This window comes from Tursiops truncatus, chromosome 7, assembly GCF_011762595.2.
Source record: "Tursiops truncatus isolate mTurTru1 chromosome 7, mTurTru1.mat.Y, whole genome shotgun sequence".
NCBI lineage: Eukaryota > Metazoa > Chordata > Mammalia > Artiodactyla > Delphinidae > Tursiops > Tursiops truncatus.
In genome coordinates this window covers 46350253-46364679 of record NC_047040.1, presented here as the reverse complement: position 1 = coordinate 46364679, position 14427 = coordinate 46350253, and the positions used below count along the sequence as shown (strand labels likewise).

Here is a 14427-nt window from a genome sequence, read left to right as displayed (position 1 = left end):
GCTTACTAACTCTCTCTAGTTATATAGAAAGACATAAATAATGGTAGACTCACACTGACATGGAGTAAAGACTGTCTACTGAAAATGAAGGCATCATATAAAATCTTTATAACAATTACTTGGATTATTCACAAAGTAATTATTAGAATAACTAATTGTTAAATTAAATTTAGAAATATCTAAAAAAATATGAGGTTTAGCTTTAATTATAATTCTCAAAGGTAGCTATGTATTTAATAAATCACATGATCTTTGCTGGTTTTCTTAACCATAAAGTAGTGGTTAATTAGTGTCCCTATGCTTGAAATTCAAAAACTATGGGAAATTGAAAATATGTTTTATTTTAGAAACTGTATTCTTAGGGCAAATTATAGTATTTTCTGAAGTGAACGGATGAACATTCCAATATTTCCTGTTTCACCACATTAACCCTGACACATACTTATTTAGGTCCCTCCACCAAATTCTAGCTCTTACTTTCCTTCCTTTTCTTTTCAAATGAAGTAGAGTGTTTAATCTCTCATTCTTTTCTTACCAACATTAAGAGAAAGAACCTCTTACATGAAAAAATGTAAAGTTTTTTAAAGACATAGAGAAATAAAATGACCAAAATGTTCCAAAGTTATAAGTCTGTAATCAAAGAGAGTAATTTTCCGCCTTGTTAGGTAAGCACACATAGATAGAAACTTGAATGTTGCATGAGATGTTTATTATTATTAACAGATTTGTACAGCAATCTCAGAATCAATCTAGGCTTCACAGAAATAGAAAAAGTTCTATTGGCCTGAAAATCTAAATAATTCTAGTTAAAAAAAAAAAGCCTCAGATAGTCTGTTTTCCCTCCTGAGATTTTCAAACTCATATAAATAGCTTGCATCCACATATTACTAAATAAAGTGCATTTTGTGGCCTATCAGAGAAAAATTTCCTGATACCATTTTAGAAAGCCTCACAAACAAGTCCTTATACTGCTCCAAAAGATTCCACAACACTGGCTGCATGATAGATTGCCAGGTCTAGAATTTTTCCAACTGTGTTGTATGGCATTTGAGTGAGACATGAGTAGGTATTCCATTAAAAAATTATGTAATCAAATAGATTTGGAGAACACAAAGTTAAAATAAACATTTCTTTATAACAAGATTTTCTAGAGTATTTAAAATTACAAAGTGTATTATGCCTCTCCAAGAGGAAGATTTATTTTGCAGTGATCTTGAACTTATTTTATCACAAAATTATTTTATTATAAAACCCTCATAAATATATTCCTATTGTTAAACAATTAGATTTGAAGCTAGCTTTCACACATATCTAGATGATTTGGAAGGTGTTAATTCAATAATTTTAAACTAATAACACTTAGTTGTTTTGTTTTTTTTTGCGGTACGCGGACCTCTCACTGTTGTGGCCTCTCCCGTTGTGGAGCACAGGCTCCGGACGCGCAGGCCCAGCGGCCATGGCTCACAGGCCTAGCCGCTCCGCGGCATGTGGGATCTTCCTGGACCGGGGCACAAACCCGTGTCCCCTGCATCGGCAGGCGGACTCTCAACCACTGCGCCACCAGAGAAGCCCAACACTTAGATTTTAATGGAATAAAGTGAGAAGCCAGATCAGTTAACAAAGAATTTGTATACAAATTTTAATTACTTGATAATTCAATCCCTATTGAGCTAATATCAGATAGTTTATCATTGTCTGGCATATTTTAAAGACATGTTTTAACTGAATATATATTGTAATAAAAATATTTGGGCAGATATAGCTAACTACTTCTCCGAAGATGAACAAATTGTATTGTTCAGTTAGATTAAGGTTTCAAGAGTTGCCCAATGTGGAAAAATTGCTTTTTTTCTCTTTCTCACAAGCAAGTTCATTTTGACAGTTACAAATACTAATAATAACCTACTTTTAACATTTTATGTATATAACAAACATTGTATTTTATACTATCAAATATTTTCCCCCAAAGTTAAATTCTTTGTTTCCACTGATGGTTTAAAGATTTTAAATTATCTAAAGTCTTCACATTTTGCTTTGTTTCACTATGAGTGTTGCATTTTACATTTTGAACATAACTCTGCCTTTAGGGTTGCCAGGTAAAATACAGGACTTGTTTTTGCTTTTGCTAAATTTGGCAACTCTACTTGTCCTTCTCATAATTGAAGCATATATACGGCACTTAGTAGGCCCTCAATAAATGTTTCAAAAATACCTTAAAAATATCTTAATGGAAACAGAAGCTCTTGGATTTCATTAGCTTTGCTACCAAATGTATCACACAAAGTATGTTATGTGCAAAAAAAAAAAAATTATTTGTCATTTTATTAAGCTATTATCAAGGAGCTTTTGAAAAAAAAGACATACAAATCACATAAACTGAAGATCAACTGTCACTGATTTAATCCAAGACACATACTTATTTGATATTTTAAATATCTTTATACCATAAAAAAGTTACTAAAAATATCCCTGTCACACATATTTTTATTAGAATTTTTAAAAAGAGGCAAGATAATTGCATCGTAAAATGTTCTTCATAAGTAAATAATTAAAACTGCACATATACCGGAAAAACTAGCAATTAACCCGTTTTTAAGAATGGACCTAAGGGACCCATAATAATGTAATGAGGTAGTTTTCTTTCAAAAATATTTTAAGTGCATTTAAAATTAGTCATGTTTACCTTCTGTTTGTTGAACAGGGTCTTGCATAATTTTTTGGTAACATTCATATTGAGCCGTCATGATTTTATTTCTAGTAACACCCAACTGAATTAAGTCACCAGGGTTCTCTTCTGATTCTGCTATGACAAGAATCTAAGGGATTAAAGAAAAATAAAACTTCAGAATTGTGAGAATGTCTGTGAGAAGCAGTCTGTCACATTGAAAAACAGTAAGTGCAGTGATGTACTGCAGGGTCATCAGGCTCTGGGGGGAAATTCCTGATTTGTAGTGTTTGCCAATTTCCATGGTGTAAATATCCCTACTATGTCCAATTTCAAACCACCACCAAGAGTTGCCAATGGCCCCAGTGAGCAGCATAGTCCACAGTTCCCTCTCAGAAGACTGTGGGAGCCAGCTCCAGGCCATGTATCTGGAATGCAGACAGCTGTATTCAAAATTCACCTCTATTTTTTGACCTGGGAGTCAAAATATTTAACTGGGAGTTTAAAATATTTAATATTTAATAGACAAGATATTTAACCACCCCCTCTACCACTACCAAAACTTCTGCTTTCTTATTGTAAATGGGATAAAATAGTATCAAGATAACAGAGGGGAAGTGTCTAGCACATGGTAAATGCTTAAAATTGTTGCCATTTTTATAATTACATTTTGATAATCAAAATAATGACAAGTTCATTTATGATGTTGGTAAACAGAATTTTTATTGTATGCACATCAATAAAGGTTTTAGGCAAGGTATATATTTATATTCTTCCACTTCAGTAGCTTTATTTTAAGCTTCACTTATACTTGAATTTCTACATGACTTTTTTTCCTGTTTTGTAGCATGAAGCCTGTATAAACCTTTCTTCAACCTTATTTCTTCTTTGCTTTTGCATAATTCCTATTAATTATTTTCCATAAACAGTTATCTTTCTATTCCTATTTTGTTTCCTTATTTTTGATTTTCTATTCTCTAGCAGGAAGTTGAATTTAATTTAAATTTAAAATAAATAGTAAAAGTCCCTCAGTATGTGGCACCACTCAAGTTTCACCATCACCTCACCACCATTTAATATTAACTTTTTTATTCTTTGATTGGCTTTAATCTCTTAATAAAGATTTATGCAGCTGTTGTGCTGCACAAGTAATAAATGGAAATTTATAACATCAAGAAAAAATTCTTTCCTCCTGTTCTCAGTTTATAGAATTGCATAAAATCAATATCATTTTTATTGTTACTTAAAAACTCAAGTTTGCACATTGTCTGAATGAATTCAAGAGAAACGGTCACAATTCCTTAAATTACAATAATCAGATTGGTAATCTGTTACAGAACTACCTACAGGGAACCAACTTTGGCCTGTGCAGCTCATTGGCATGCTCAATGGAGGGTGGGAGCTGAAGAAACAGGAATCCTGTTTCTTGAATTTCAGTCTGTTTACTTAAGATAACATCTAAGAAGTGCAGAATTTGGACTGCTCCTAGACTTGAGAATGTTTTTAAATACAAAGGATGACAGGAGAGTAGTTGTGCTTTTTTCCCATTTAGGTTTTCTATATTTTTCTTGAGTTTCTTTGTTTGAATCTTTGTGGGGTTTACTTGGAAACACCACAAGAAAATTATTTGCTGGCACAGAATTAGGTGAGATTATGTCTCTGAGTTTCTCAACATATAATAAGAGTATAGTCACTGTTTTAATGTGAAACAGGGAAAAATAGGAACAAAAATTTCTGTAAATAAAAATAAAATTAAATGTCTATGACCTATGACCCCTCGAGTACATCAATTGCTTTTTAGTCATCCTTAGTCTACCCTCCACCTCCAGCCCCACGTCCCCTGCATATACATGCAGAGGCATGCAGGAATGCACATACTCACATACACATCTGCCTCAAACTTAGCATCCATGCCTGTCAGAAAATGGGCACTTAATAATTATTTGAGTGAATGGGTAAGGAAATTAATTTAAAACATAGTGCATGATTCCGAAGTGCTTTTCAATCAATACAGGTCAATCAGTTGGCAGAATGGGAGAAAAATCAACAGGTTGGAATTGCTTTTTTAATAGATCTAACTCAGAATCAGCAGGTCTGATTGAAAATATTTCATCTATTATGTACGACTGTACCATAGAGCCATTCCATTTTTCTTTCGAACTCTGGTAATGGCTTTTCTCTGGCGTCCGCACATTTGTGTTCATCATCCCTCCACCCACACTGCACTATCATACTGTTGTGCCTGCTACAGGACTAAAAGCCTAAAAAGGTACACTGAAGGGAAACAAATGATTGCTGTGTTGATTAGATATAAAAATGTACTTAATTTATGCATCCAATAACTACATGTATTTTTGTGTTATTAGCCTTTATCAATTATGGGTATGTTGGAAGTTAAAACAGAAATAATCATAGATAGGGAGATACATTAGAGAAATTTATGCTTACCATAAGAAAAGGCAAGAGAAACAGAAAATACAGGACACTCTTTTTCTCCATCATTAAAGCCAAGATGAAATATGTTATATAATATAAATCAAACTGCAATAGAAAATAAAAGAAATATAATTTAGCAATATTTATGAAATAAACATAGATGGCTCTCAATGGAAAAAATGTTAAAACTACACAATAATTTTGCTTTAAGGATTGGATTAATAGTCTTACATATTACAAATGTTAAGAGCATCATGGCTTAAAGTACTAAAGAGCTTAATTAAATACATTTTAATTTAACTTAATTAGCCTTACAAGCAGGAAAGCCTCTTACAGATATATTTTTAAGTAATTAGAAAACATCTCACTTTCTTTACCTTTACCAAAGTTGGGATAAAAAGTACAAAGTAAAGAGTTTCACGAGAACATAAAAGCACAAATTTTGATAGCATATTTTACTATAAAGCTTACCTTTATTTCCGATAAGTATTAATATTATTTTTAATTTTATGACTCTTCAACAGTTTAAGGGAAAAATTTGTATTTGGGCCAATTTCTTGAGAGTTAACATCCATAAGTCATAAAAATGGCCTTATGAATTAATAGAAATTATTCTTCACTTCAGCATTCAAGTTTTTAATCAAAAGTAAAAGATTCCCTAAGTCATCTATATTATTAAAATAAGGTTACAGGAGATGGGAAATACCAAATAAAAGTATTTCTGTTGAGTATTTCTAATGATAGATACAGTTCTCTGCTAACTTCTTAATTCTAAGAGACAAACATTGCAGGAGTAACGTGTATAATGCTTACTCCCTCTAAGTTCCATGATCAACATACTCTGGCAGTATTTTTATGAAATATAGATGACCATGGTTTAGTCATAAAATATAGTATTTATTTAACTGAATGAGTAAAAAATATTTTTCAAAGGAGATAAAAATCTAATCAATAGATATTTGCCAGTGGACTATGAACTTAGATTTGATTTTGTTAGGAAACATGTCATGATTTTTATTATAGGGCAAATGTTAGAATAAGAATTATAAAAAACTTTTCTTCATTTTACTTAGCATTTGCATTATCACATGCAATGAGAGCATGCCATTAACTAGCACACAGAATCTATGCCATTGCTTGCCCTCATCAATGACTTACCTAGAAGAAACTTTTCTTTTTATTGTAGCAATCTTCCAAATAATGTTTTCTCTTCAGTCAGCTACACTGGGCTTTTATTATTAGCTGATCTTTAAAAAATACAACCCAGAAAAAAAAAAAAATAGGAAGAATTCCATTAATTTTAGATGTAAAAAATCGTGTTGTAATACAGAGAAAACAATGAATCAAAGTTTTTGCAATTCAAAAATTAATGAGTTGATATTTTAGTTTTTATTGCATGGAACAATGAGAAAAATCTAATTTTCCAATACTTACATTCACAATTGTCTCCAGACTCAAATCACATTTTCTCTTGGATTATACTCAAAACTGTCTTGAAAAATTTCTTAAATCCAGGGTCATGACCTGAAATATTGATGTAATAATTTAATATTATTTCAATGAGCCAAAATCATTTCCATAATAAATTTAAAATTTCAAAGAAAATGCCACTAGAAAAATGATATTTTTATTAAGCTATTCCAATTTTTAAAAATCTGTTTTGCTTACAATATATTTGAGTTTTGTCACAAATATTTGTTGTTTTCCATTATATGGAAAAACTTAATGTCAATTTTCATTTATCCAGGATGGTCAAAACACTAGCAATTAACTGAATCTTTTACTTAAGTAAATTTCAAAGAACTAGAGTATGATAAAAGGACTTTTAAATTAAACTGTATTTTAAACTTCCTTTGAATAATTTTATGTAATATTTATTGGAATCTGTTAATCTTAGTTATATCTATTTCCCTAGCTTGTGTGGTGTCTCACAGGCAGAAACCATATCTGATTGATCTTTGTATCCTTTGTCTCTGGCAGTTAATTTACATTTGCTGTATAAATCAATGAATAAATAAATAAACAAATGAAACAATAAAGTACTTTAGGATTTTAAGCTTACAATCAGGAATACTAATCATAACTATTAGTGAACTGTCATTTCTTCTATTAGAAGACTTTAAGTAGTGTTTGAATCTATACTGACACTGAAAATTAGGGAAAAAAGTTCTTATATCAGCATGTTTACTTTCCTACAGAATAAAGTCCTTTATTCAGTTTTTGAGTCTTGTGGTCGTTTGGATATTGAATAAGCAGTAGTTTACTGTACTGTCTTTGGAAGTCATAAAGCTTAAGCCAAATTTAAAACATTAGTCATCCACATTTTTCTGTATTAGATACATATAAAACACACAGATTTACAAACAGGAATGTAAAGAAATATTGATATTGTTTTATTTGGAAATCAGATAGGTTTTTATGAAGCAATGCTTTGATGATTTACATGAGTCAAGACTAAATTACCTTCCATGTGTACATGGGCTCAAAAATTGAAGGAAAAAGTGCCTTAAAAAACATGTTTGAAGTTTTCCTATATCCAACATATTTGAAAAACAGTTCATGTAACAATAGCAGTTATTTTTGTTGCTTATCTAATGGGTTTCAAAATCAGAATTCCAAAAAGTATCTTAGTGGAATATCTCTTAGCATGCAATAGATCATCCTGGCACCAATAATTAAGAGGACTTTATTCAACTCACAAAATATTGATCAGTGCAAGTAATTCCACTTTTACAGCTTTCTCTCTTTACCCTATTCCCTAGCGATTTGGAAAATGGGCTACTAGGGACAAGATTGTATTCTGCACTGTGTAAACTTGTAGCACTCCTAACCAAGGGGGCAGGTTCATGATCTCTGATTTTATCAAGGATGCAGCAGCAAGTTTGGGTGCCAGTCTTTCAAAAACGTGGTGGACACCTGTACTCTTCATTAGATCTAGCAATGTCCATTTCATGTGGTGATACAATTCGCTTGAGGCATCTACTCTACGAAGGACTCATTAAATTTCCCTACCAGCAGACACATATGGCGAGTGGTAGTTATGGAAGAATCACCTCTTTCACCAAGAGCTCCCTAGGCCAATAATGGAGGGATCATGACTGGGCATATAGATAATGCCATTGCAGATACATATGAAGGTCAGTTTAGATTGAGCCTCATATTGGTAGGTGTAATGGCATGATTATTACTAGGAGAAGTATGTTTACTTGTACTCCTAGGTTTAGCTTATTGGTTCTTTGTATACAGCCTCTCATATGTTCATTCAGCAAGTGGTTCTCTCTTCTATGTTTAGCTTATTCCAAATTTATCTTTGCTGAAGTTCACTTGATATCAATTGACCTAAGCTGTTAAGTAAATTATTGTAAATTTCTCAGTTCTAGTTAAACCATTTACTGACAACTGAGTTGCATGTTGCCTGGTGAAATACATAGTAGCTCCCATTCAATTTGGAGGAGAGATCAAGTACATAATTAAAGGAGGTCAAGTTAAATGACTAAATCTGGTAGTGGAGTTTTCCAAGTGAACTTAGGTTTGTTTCATGGGAAAAGCACTTCTTCAAAACTGAGAAAGCTCTAATTTAAACTTAAGTGAATCTGTAATCACAGTGGTACTAGTAGTAGTTACTGGCATTTTCTGTTTCTGCTAGCCTCATGGATCCTATAAATACCATTTCATTATCACACCTCAAAATTAAAGTGGAAGATTTGGTTCTACTACTAGAAACAAAATAACTTTCTTTACTGTACACATAGAATAAAAAATAGCTTATAAATAGTCTACAAGCTTCTTGACCAAAGAATCACCAAAATAAAATTAAAATGATTGATTTCATCACAGAAAGAACTTTGACTTGAGACCTCAACTAACTTTTGAAATATAGCTTCCTAGTCACTCAAGGCTTTATGTAGCATCATTCTGGGTTCATTTCTTAAAATTTCAGTAGATCTGCAGCCCAAGACAGTTCTACCTTTTTTAAACAGTTCTACATTTCCAAGTCCACAAAGTTTAACCAATCTTCTTGGCTTACTTCAGTGTAAAAACATGTTTTATTCTACATAAACATAATAGATTAGTGTGACTTAATCAATACTAATTTACCAGAACATAAAAGCATAAATCCAGTGCCTTTCAAACCCTCTTCTTATTTTCTCAGATTTTTATTATACATATACACATTTTCCATTAATTTATTTTTCTTAATAATAATTCTTATTTTTAGTTGAGTCACCTAACCCTAATATTAAAAGTGTATGTTCACTCCAAGATTAAGAAAAAAAACCCAACTTTTGTTTTCCACTCCTTCATTTCCAAAATATCTTGGATTTTCAGAGGCCCTAAGCCATATTCTCTCCTCCTTTTATTTATCCAGTCACTATAAAGTTGGCTAACAGAAGCATTTCCCACACATATCTAATTTGCCGTTAAGTATCCTGAACCTTTGTGTGAGCAAAGTGAGGCTGTTTCCTATCTAGTTACATGTCTTCCTTTATGGCGTATTAAACAAGCTATATTTCTCCTGAATCAAAACAAGGGAAAAGCACTTTTCAATCTCAATATTCTACATGTCTATGACAAATGCAAACTTCTTTCTGTCATTTTATACTATGTGGAACAGATTGTGCCACTAAAACAAGTATCCAAGTACAAGACCTGGTTACCTGTTATTCTCTCCTCACTGCTTATTTTTTGGCAAAACGTAAGTCTTTGTGCTAGAATGATTCTTGCAAATTACTGTCTTTACTTCCACTAGAGTCTTTGAGAAAGAAATTCCAGTATAAGGTTTTAATTCCCCACCCCCATCCTGACCTGGAATGTTCCTAACACTTTCAATCCATGCAGCAGTAAGAAAATTAAAATATAAATAGACTTCTCTTTCCTGAAGATCTGTTACTGATGTAAGAAAATCAAACTGTAAGTCCTTTTTTATAATATGGCTTGGGGTTTTCATTATTTAATGAACAGTTACTAAATTACTGTTGTAACATAAAACAGAATTCCACAGAGTGTGGGTTAATGGATCACCTGTATCAGAATCACCACCAGAACTTGCTGAACACGTGAGAATGTCTAGGGCCCACAACAGAACCTCTGCATCAGAACCTTCAGAACTTTGGAATCTGCACGTTTTGCAAGCACCTGAGGAAATTCATGGCCTGTTAAATTTTGGGAAGCACATTATAAATACATCATCATCATTTGGCCATGTTGAAACCTGGACACACTTATATTCCTCTGTCCCTAGGTACTAGCCAGACTATTTTAAAAGTACTATTAAGTATAAATCAAGCAAAATATTCTGCAGTGTTTTCAGGCATAATTAATATCTGAGAACTTCCAGAGCAAGTTATTCAAATATCCTATTTTAAAACATTTCATGTACTGTTGTAATTATTCCTTTGTACCGTTTGTGCCTCTAGATTGTGAGCACAGGAAGAATAGGACATGCATCATATTAATCTCTGTGACTCCAAACCCTAGCAAAGTGGGGGCATAAAGAGGGTATATCAAGTATGTTTTGAGTAGGTTACTTACAAAATGAATTTAATCAAGTTGAAGAAAGCTTGTGTTCTGGGATGTTCTCAACCCTCTCAAACATATTAAAATTTTCTGATACCTTAAAAAAGTCATTGCCTGGATTGTAGTCCAAGAAATTCAGATTCAATTCATCTTGACTATGGCCCAGGTATAAGCATTTTATCAAGTTTCCTAGGTGATACAGGAATAGACAGCTAAATTTGAGAACCAGTGGGATAGACAGAAGAATACTGTGGTAGGCAGAATAATGAGCCTCCGAAGATTTCCATACCTAATCCCCAGAATCTGCAATTTTAAGGTTATGGACTTTAAAATAGGAAGATTATCCTAGATTCTCATGAATTATCCTGGTAGGCCTAAACCCAGCCCTTCAAAGTAGAAGAGGAAGGTCAGAGTGATGCAGCAGAAGAAAGGAAGCAGAAGAGATATGGCAACATAAGGAGTTGATGCACCATTACTGGCTGTGCCATGCAGGAGCTCATGTACAAGGACCAGAAATAGGCCTCTAGAAGATAAAGGTGGCCCTCAAACTAACAGCCAGCAAGCAAATGGGGACTCAACTGTACATCCTCAAGGAACTGAATTTTGCCAACAACCTGAATGAGTCCAAAAGCAGATTCTCTCCAGGATCTTCAGAAGAAAACACAGCTCTGCCAACACCTTGACTTTGGCCTTGTGAGACTTGGGATAGAGAAACCAGCCAAGCCCATAGGACTTCTGACCTATAGAACTGTGAGATAATAACGGTGTGTTGTTTTAAGCCACTAAATTTGTGGCAATTTTTTACAGCTGTGAGAAAAAACTAGGTACAACTACTTACCTGATCAAAAATTAATTTTCCCATCAAAACTAAGTGGTAATTTTCTGCTTCCCAACTGGTCAGTCACTCCTCCTAACTCTAGAATACAGATCTTTTTCAATTTATGATAGGGTTATCTCCTGATAAATCATAAATTGAAAATATCATAAGTCAAAAATGCATTTAATATACCTAACCTACTGAACACCATAGCTTAGCCTAACCTACTTTAAACATACTCAGATCACTTACATTAGCCTACAGTTGGGCAAAATCACCTAACACAAATACTATTTTATAATAAAGTGTTGAATATTTCATGTAACATATTGAATACTATACTGAAAATGAAAAACAGAAGGTTTTATGAGTACAAAATGGTTGTAAGTGTATCAGTTTTTTACCTTCATGATCTTGTGGCTGACTGGGAGCTGCAGCTGCTGCCACTGCCCAGCATCACAAGAGAATGTCATACCACATATTGCTTGCCTGGGAAAAGATCAAAATTCAAAGTAGGGTTTCTACTGAATGTGTATTGCTTTCACATTATCATAAAGTCAAACCATTGTAAGTTGGGGACTGTCTATGTATTCATTATACTGCAAGGCAATCATGTTAGCTAGCAGAATTTCTTTCTAGCTGCTCCTAAATTGCTGTGTGATTTTGAGAAAATCGATTCAACTTTTTTTCTGCATGGTTTACCCAACTAGAAAATGGGTACTCAACTTGATCTTTAGCTTCTTGTTTGCTACTGCATCCTTGTTAGAAGAGGTATGCTGGAGTCAGAGAGCCATATTTTCAAACTTAAGCTCTTGCAACACTTAATCTCACTAAATCTATTTCCTGACCTGAAAGTGGGTGTACAAGTAGTGGCTGAATCAATGTTGCCTAGAATTTTTATCATAACTCATCTTGTCAGTGTGTTAAATTGGATAATAGATATAAAGAATTTGTCTAATAATAAATACACAATAAGCATTAGCTCTTGCTATTATCATTATTACTATATTATTTCAATCAGTTGTCACAATGCTAATCTCAACTGAATGAACCAGCATACATATTTTAGTGATTTGGCCAAGGTCACATAGAAGCTTAGGGCTGACGCAAAGCTAAGAACTCAGATTCTCTGACCCTAAATCTGGGCCCCTTTGTCCTGCACCATCCTGACTTAGAGGACTGAGTCATTTATTTGGATAATTAAGGTTTAAAAAGTGCAGAATACATTTCTATTTTGCTTATTCAGTTGTTTTATTTAACCGGCCATTCATTCATTGCATTGCATTTTATTTTTATTCATAAGACACATTTATAATTTTTTTCTGGCACAATTTCTTCTTTTAATTCCTTTCCTTAGAAATGTTGTGACATTTGATTTTTTTTTTTTTTTAACTTATATTTGTAAATGGCTTGACAACTCAGACTTGCCATTCTGCTAAGGTACCAAAATCAAAAACACATGTATTGTCTCACTTGCAAGCACTTTAAAATGCAGTTTAGATTAAGAAGTACTTCTAGAAATTCAATTAGTCATCTTACCCTATTTCTTGAGCAACTACTTTCACTTAGTTGTGCACGGAGACAGAAGTGAACACAAGTTAAGATTTCTGCTCTCAATGAAAATATTTATCAAGTTAGATAGTGGTAATCTTACACTGATTTTAGAGGATTCGTTCAGTACTTTTAAACACAGTCCATAAGAGTCATTCATGAGGTTCTAAAAAAGGATGATTTCACAACATTTAAGAAAGGAAGCTAGTGCTGGGCCTCAGTCAGTACACTTGCAATGAGCTTGAGCAGGTTACATACCTTCTCAGGTGTCTCATTTGTAAAACAAAAGAGTAGGATAAGATAAATTTAAATATTGAATAAAGGTTCAAAATTTATATAAAAAGAAAAAAATGGTTAGTATAGGAACAGTTTTGTTGAAAGTAACCCAAATCCCAAGTATCCTTGAAACCAAGTCTTTCCTGAAACTTTTTTCTGGCTCAGGAAGACTTTCTCTAGGTCTCCTACTACCAATTACCCAAAAGGAGTTTGAGTTTGAATCTAAGACAGTGGAAAGTGGACCATTTGGCTAGATGCTCTTTCTTTTGTTACATGGGAATTCAGGGAAAAGGTATCTAGGCCAAAAAAAAAAAATCGCATCTTGATTTCACCTCTTCATATACTGCCTCTTTTTAAGAGCCATTCTTACTTCTGAAAGGCCATTTGTAAAAAAAAAAAAAAAAAAAGGGCTAGTTCTCTCTTCTGCACTGCAGAAAATTGAAATTAGAAAAGCAAACATACTTCCTCATAAGCCCCCTTGCCAGACTTCTCAGAATGGAATCTGATCAGTTCATCTAGGCCAAGCTAAACTTATTACCATCATCACTGGAATAGCCTTAATGCTCCTAATACTGGAAACCAACAATTTCTGAAATTTAGCTACATTGGTTTTTATCTGTTTTTCATTTAACAGAAAATGACTTAGGTAAAAATTTAAAAATCATACAGTGCCAAAAATTACAGGACATGTTAAGAAATGATGCAACAATATACCCAACAAGTTAATTAATGAAAGAGTAAGAAAGATTATTACATTTAATTTATCAAAATCCTATGAGTGACTTAGTATAAAAACACATCTAATATTTAAAAAGGCAATAAAAACTCTCATAAAAACCTCCAGAAAGTATTTTATTTTTGAAATGACACCTTAGTTTAATAATAACCATTAAATTCCAAATGCTAAGAAAACATATATTGTAAATATTGTCCCATTGCTAAAGATACAGTTTTCCTTTTTCCAAAGTTATTGAAATAAAGTAATATCCAACTGATATTTATAATTAGCATAATTGAGGGACAATGTGTGAGGTCAGTTACAAGTAGAGGCAGTAGTTGTACTGATTACTAATATGAGTAAGATTTCCTGATTTTAAAACCCAACTCAGCCTCACACTTGCAAGTTAAAAAACTTCATTAAGAATAGTTTTCTCATTTGCAAAAT

General features: G+C 32.9%; 1 protein-coding gene across 13 annotated transcripts in view; it reads right to left on the bottom strand.

Moving 5' to 3' along the window:
• Window positions 1–14427, bottom strand: part of CALCRL (calcitonin receptor like receptor) — a 107336-nt gene that overhangs the window by 40622 nt on the left and 52287 nt on the right. For 2 of the 13 annotated variants that reach the window (XM_073807505.1, XM_073807506.1), the window contains 6 exons: window positions 11840–11924; window positions 10124–10237; window positions 6536–6625; window positions 6260–6348; window positions 5114–5206; window positions 2684–2816 (listed from right to left, as the gene is read on the bottom strand). In XM_073807505.1, the coding sequence (XP_073663606.1) occupies window positions 2684–2816; window positions 5114–5167 (187 nt within the window). In that variant the 5' untranslated portion in view covers window positions 5168–5206; window positions 6260–6348; window positions 6536–6625; window positions 10124–10237; window positions 11840–11924. Of the gene's footprint in view, window positions 1–2683; window positions 2817–5113; window positions 5207–6259; window positions 6349–6535; window positions 6626–10123; window positions 10255–11839; window positions 11925–14427 lie in introns of all 13 variants that reach the window. The other 11 variants (XM_073807504.1, XM_019931545.3, XM_019931547.3 and 8 more) reach the window with 7 other exon arrangements.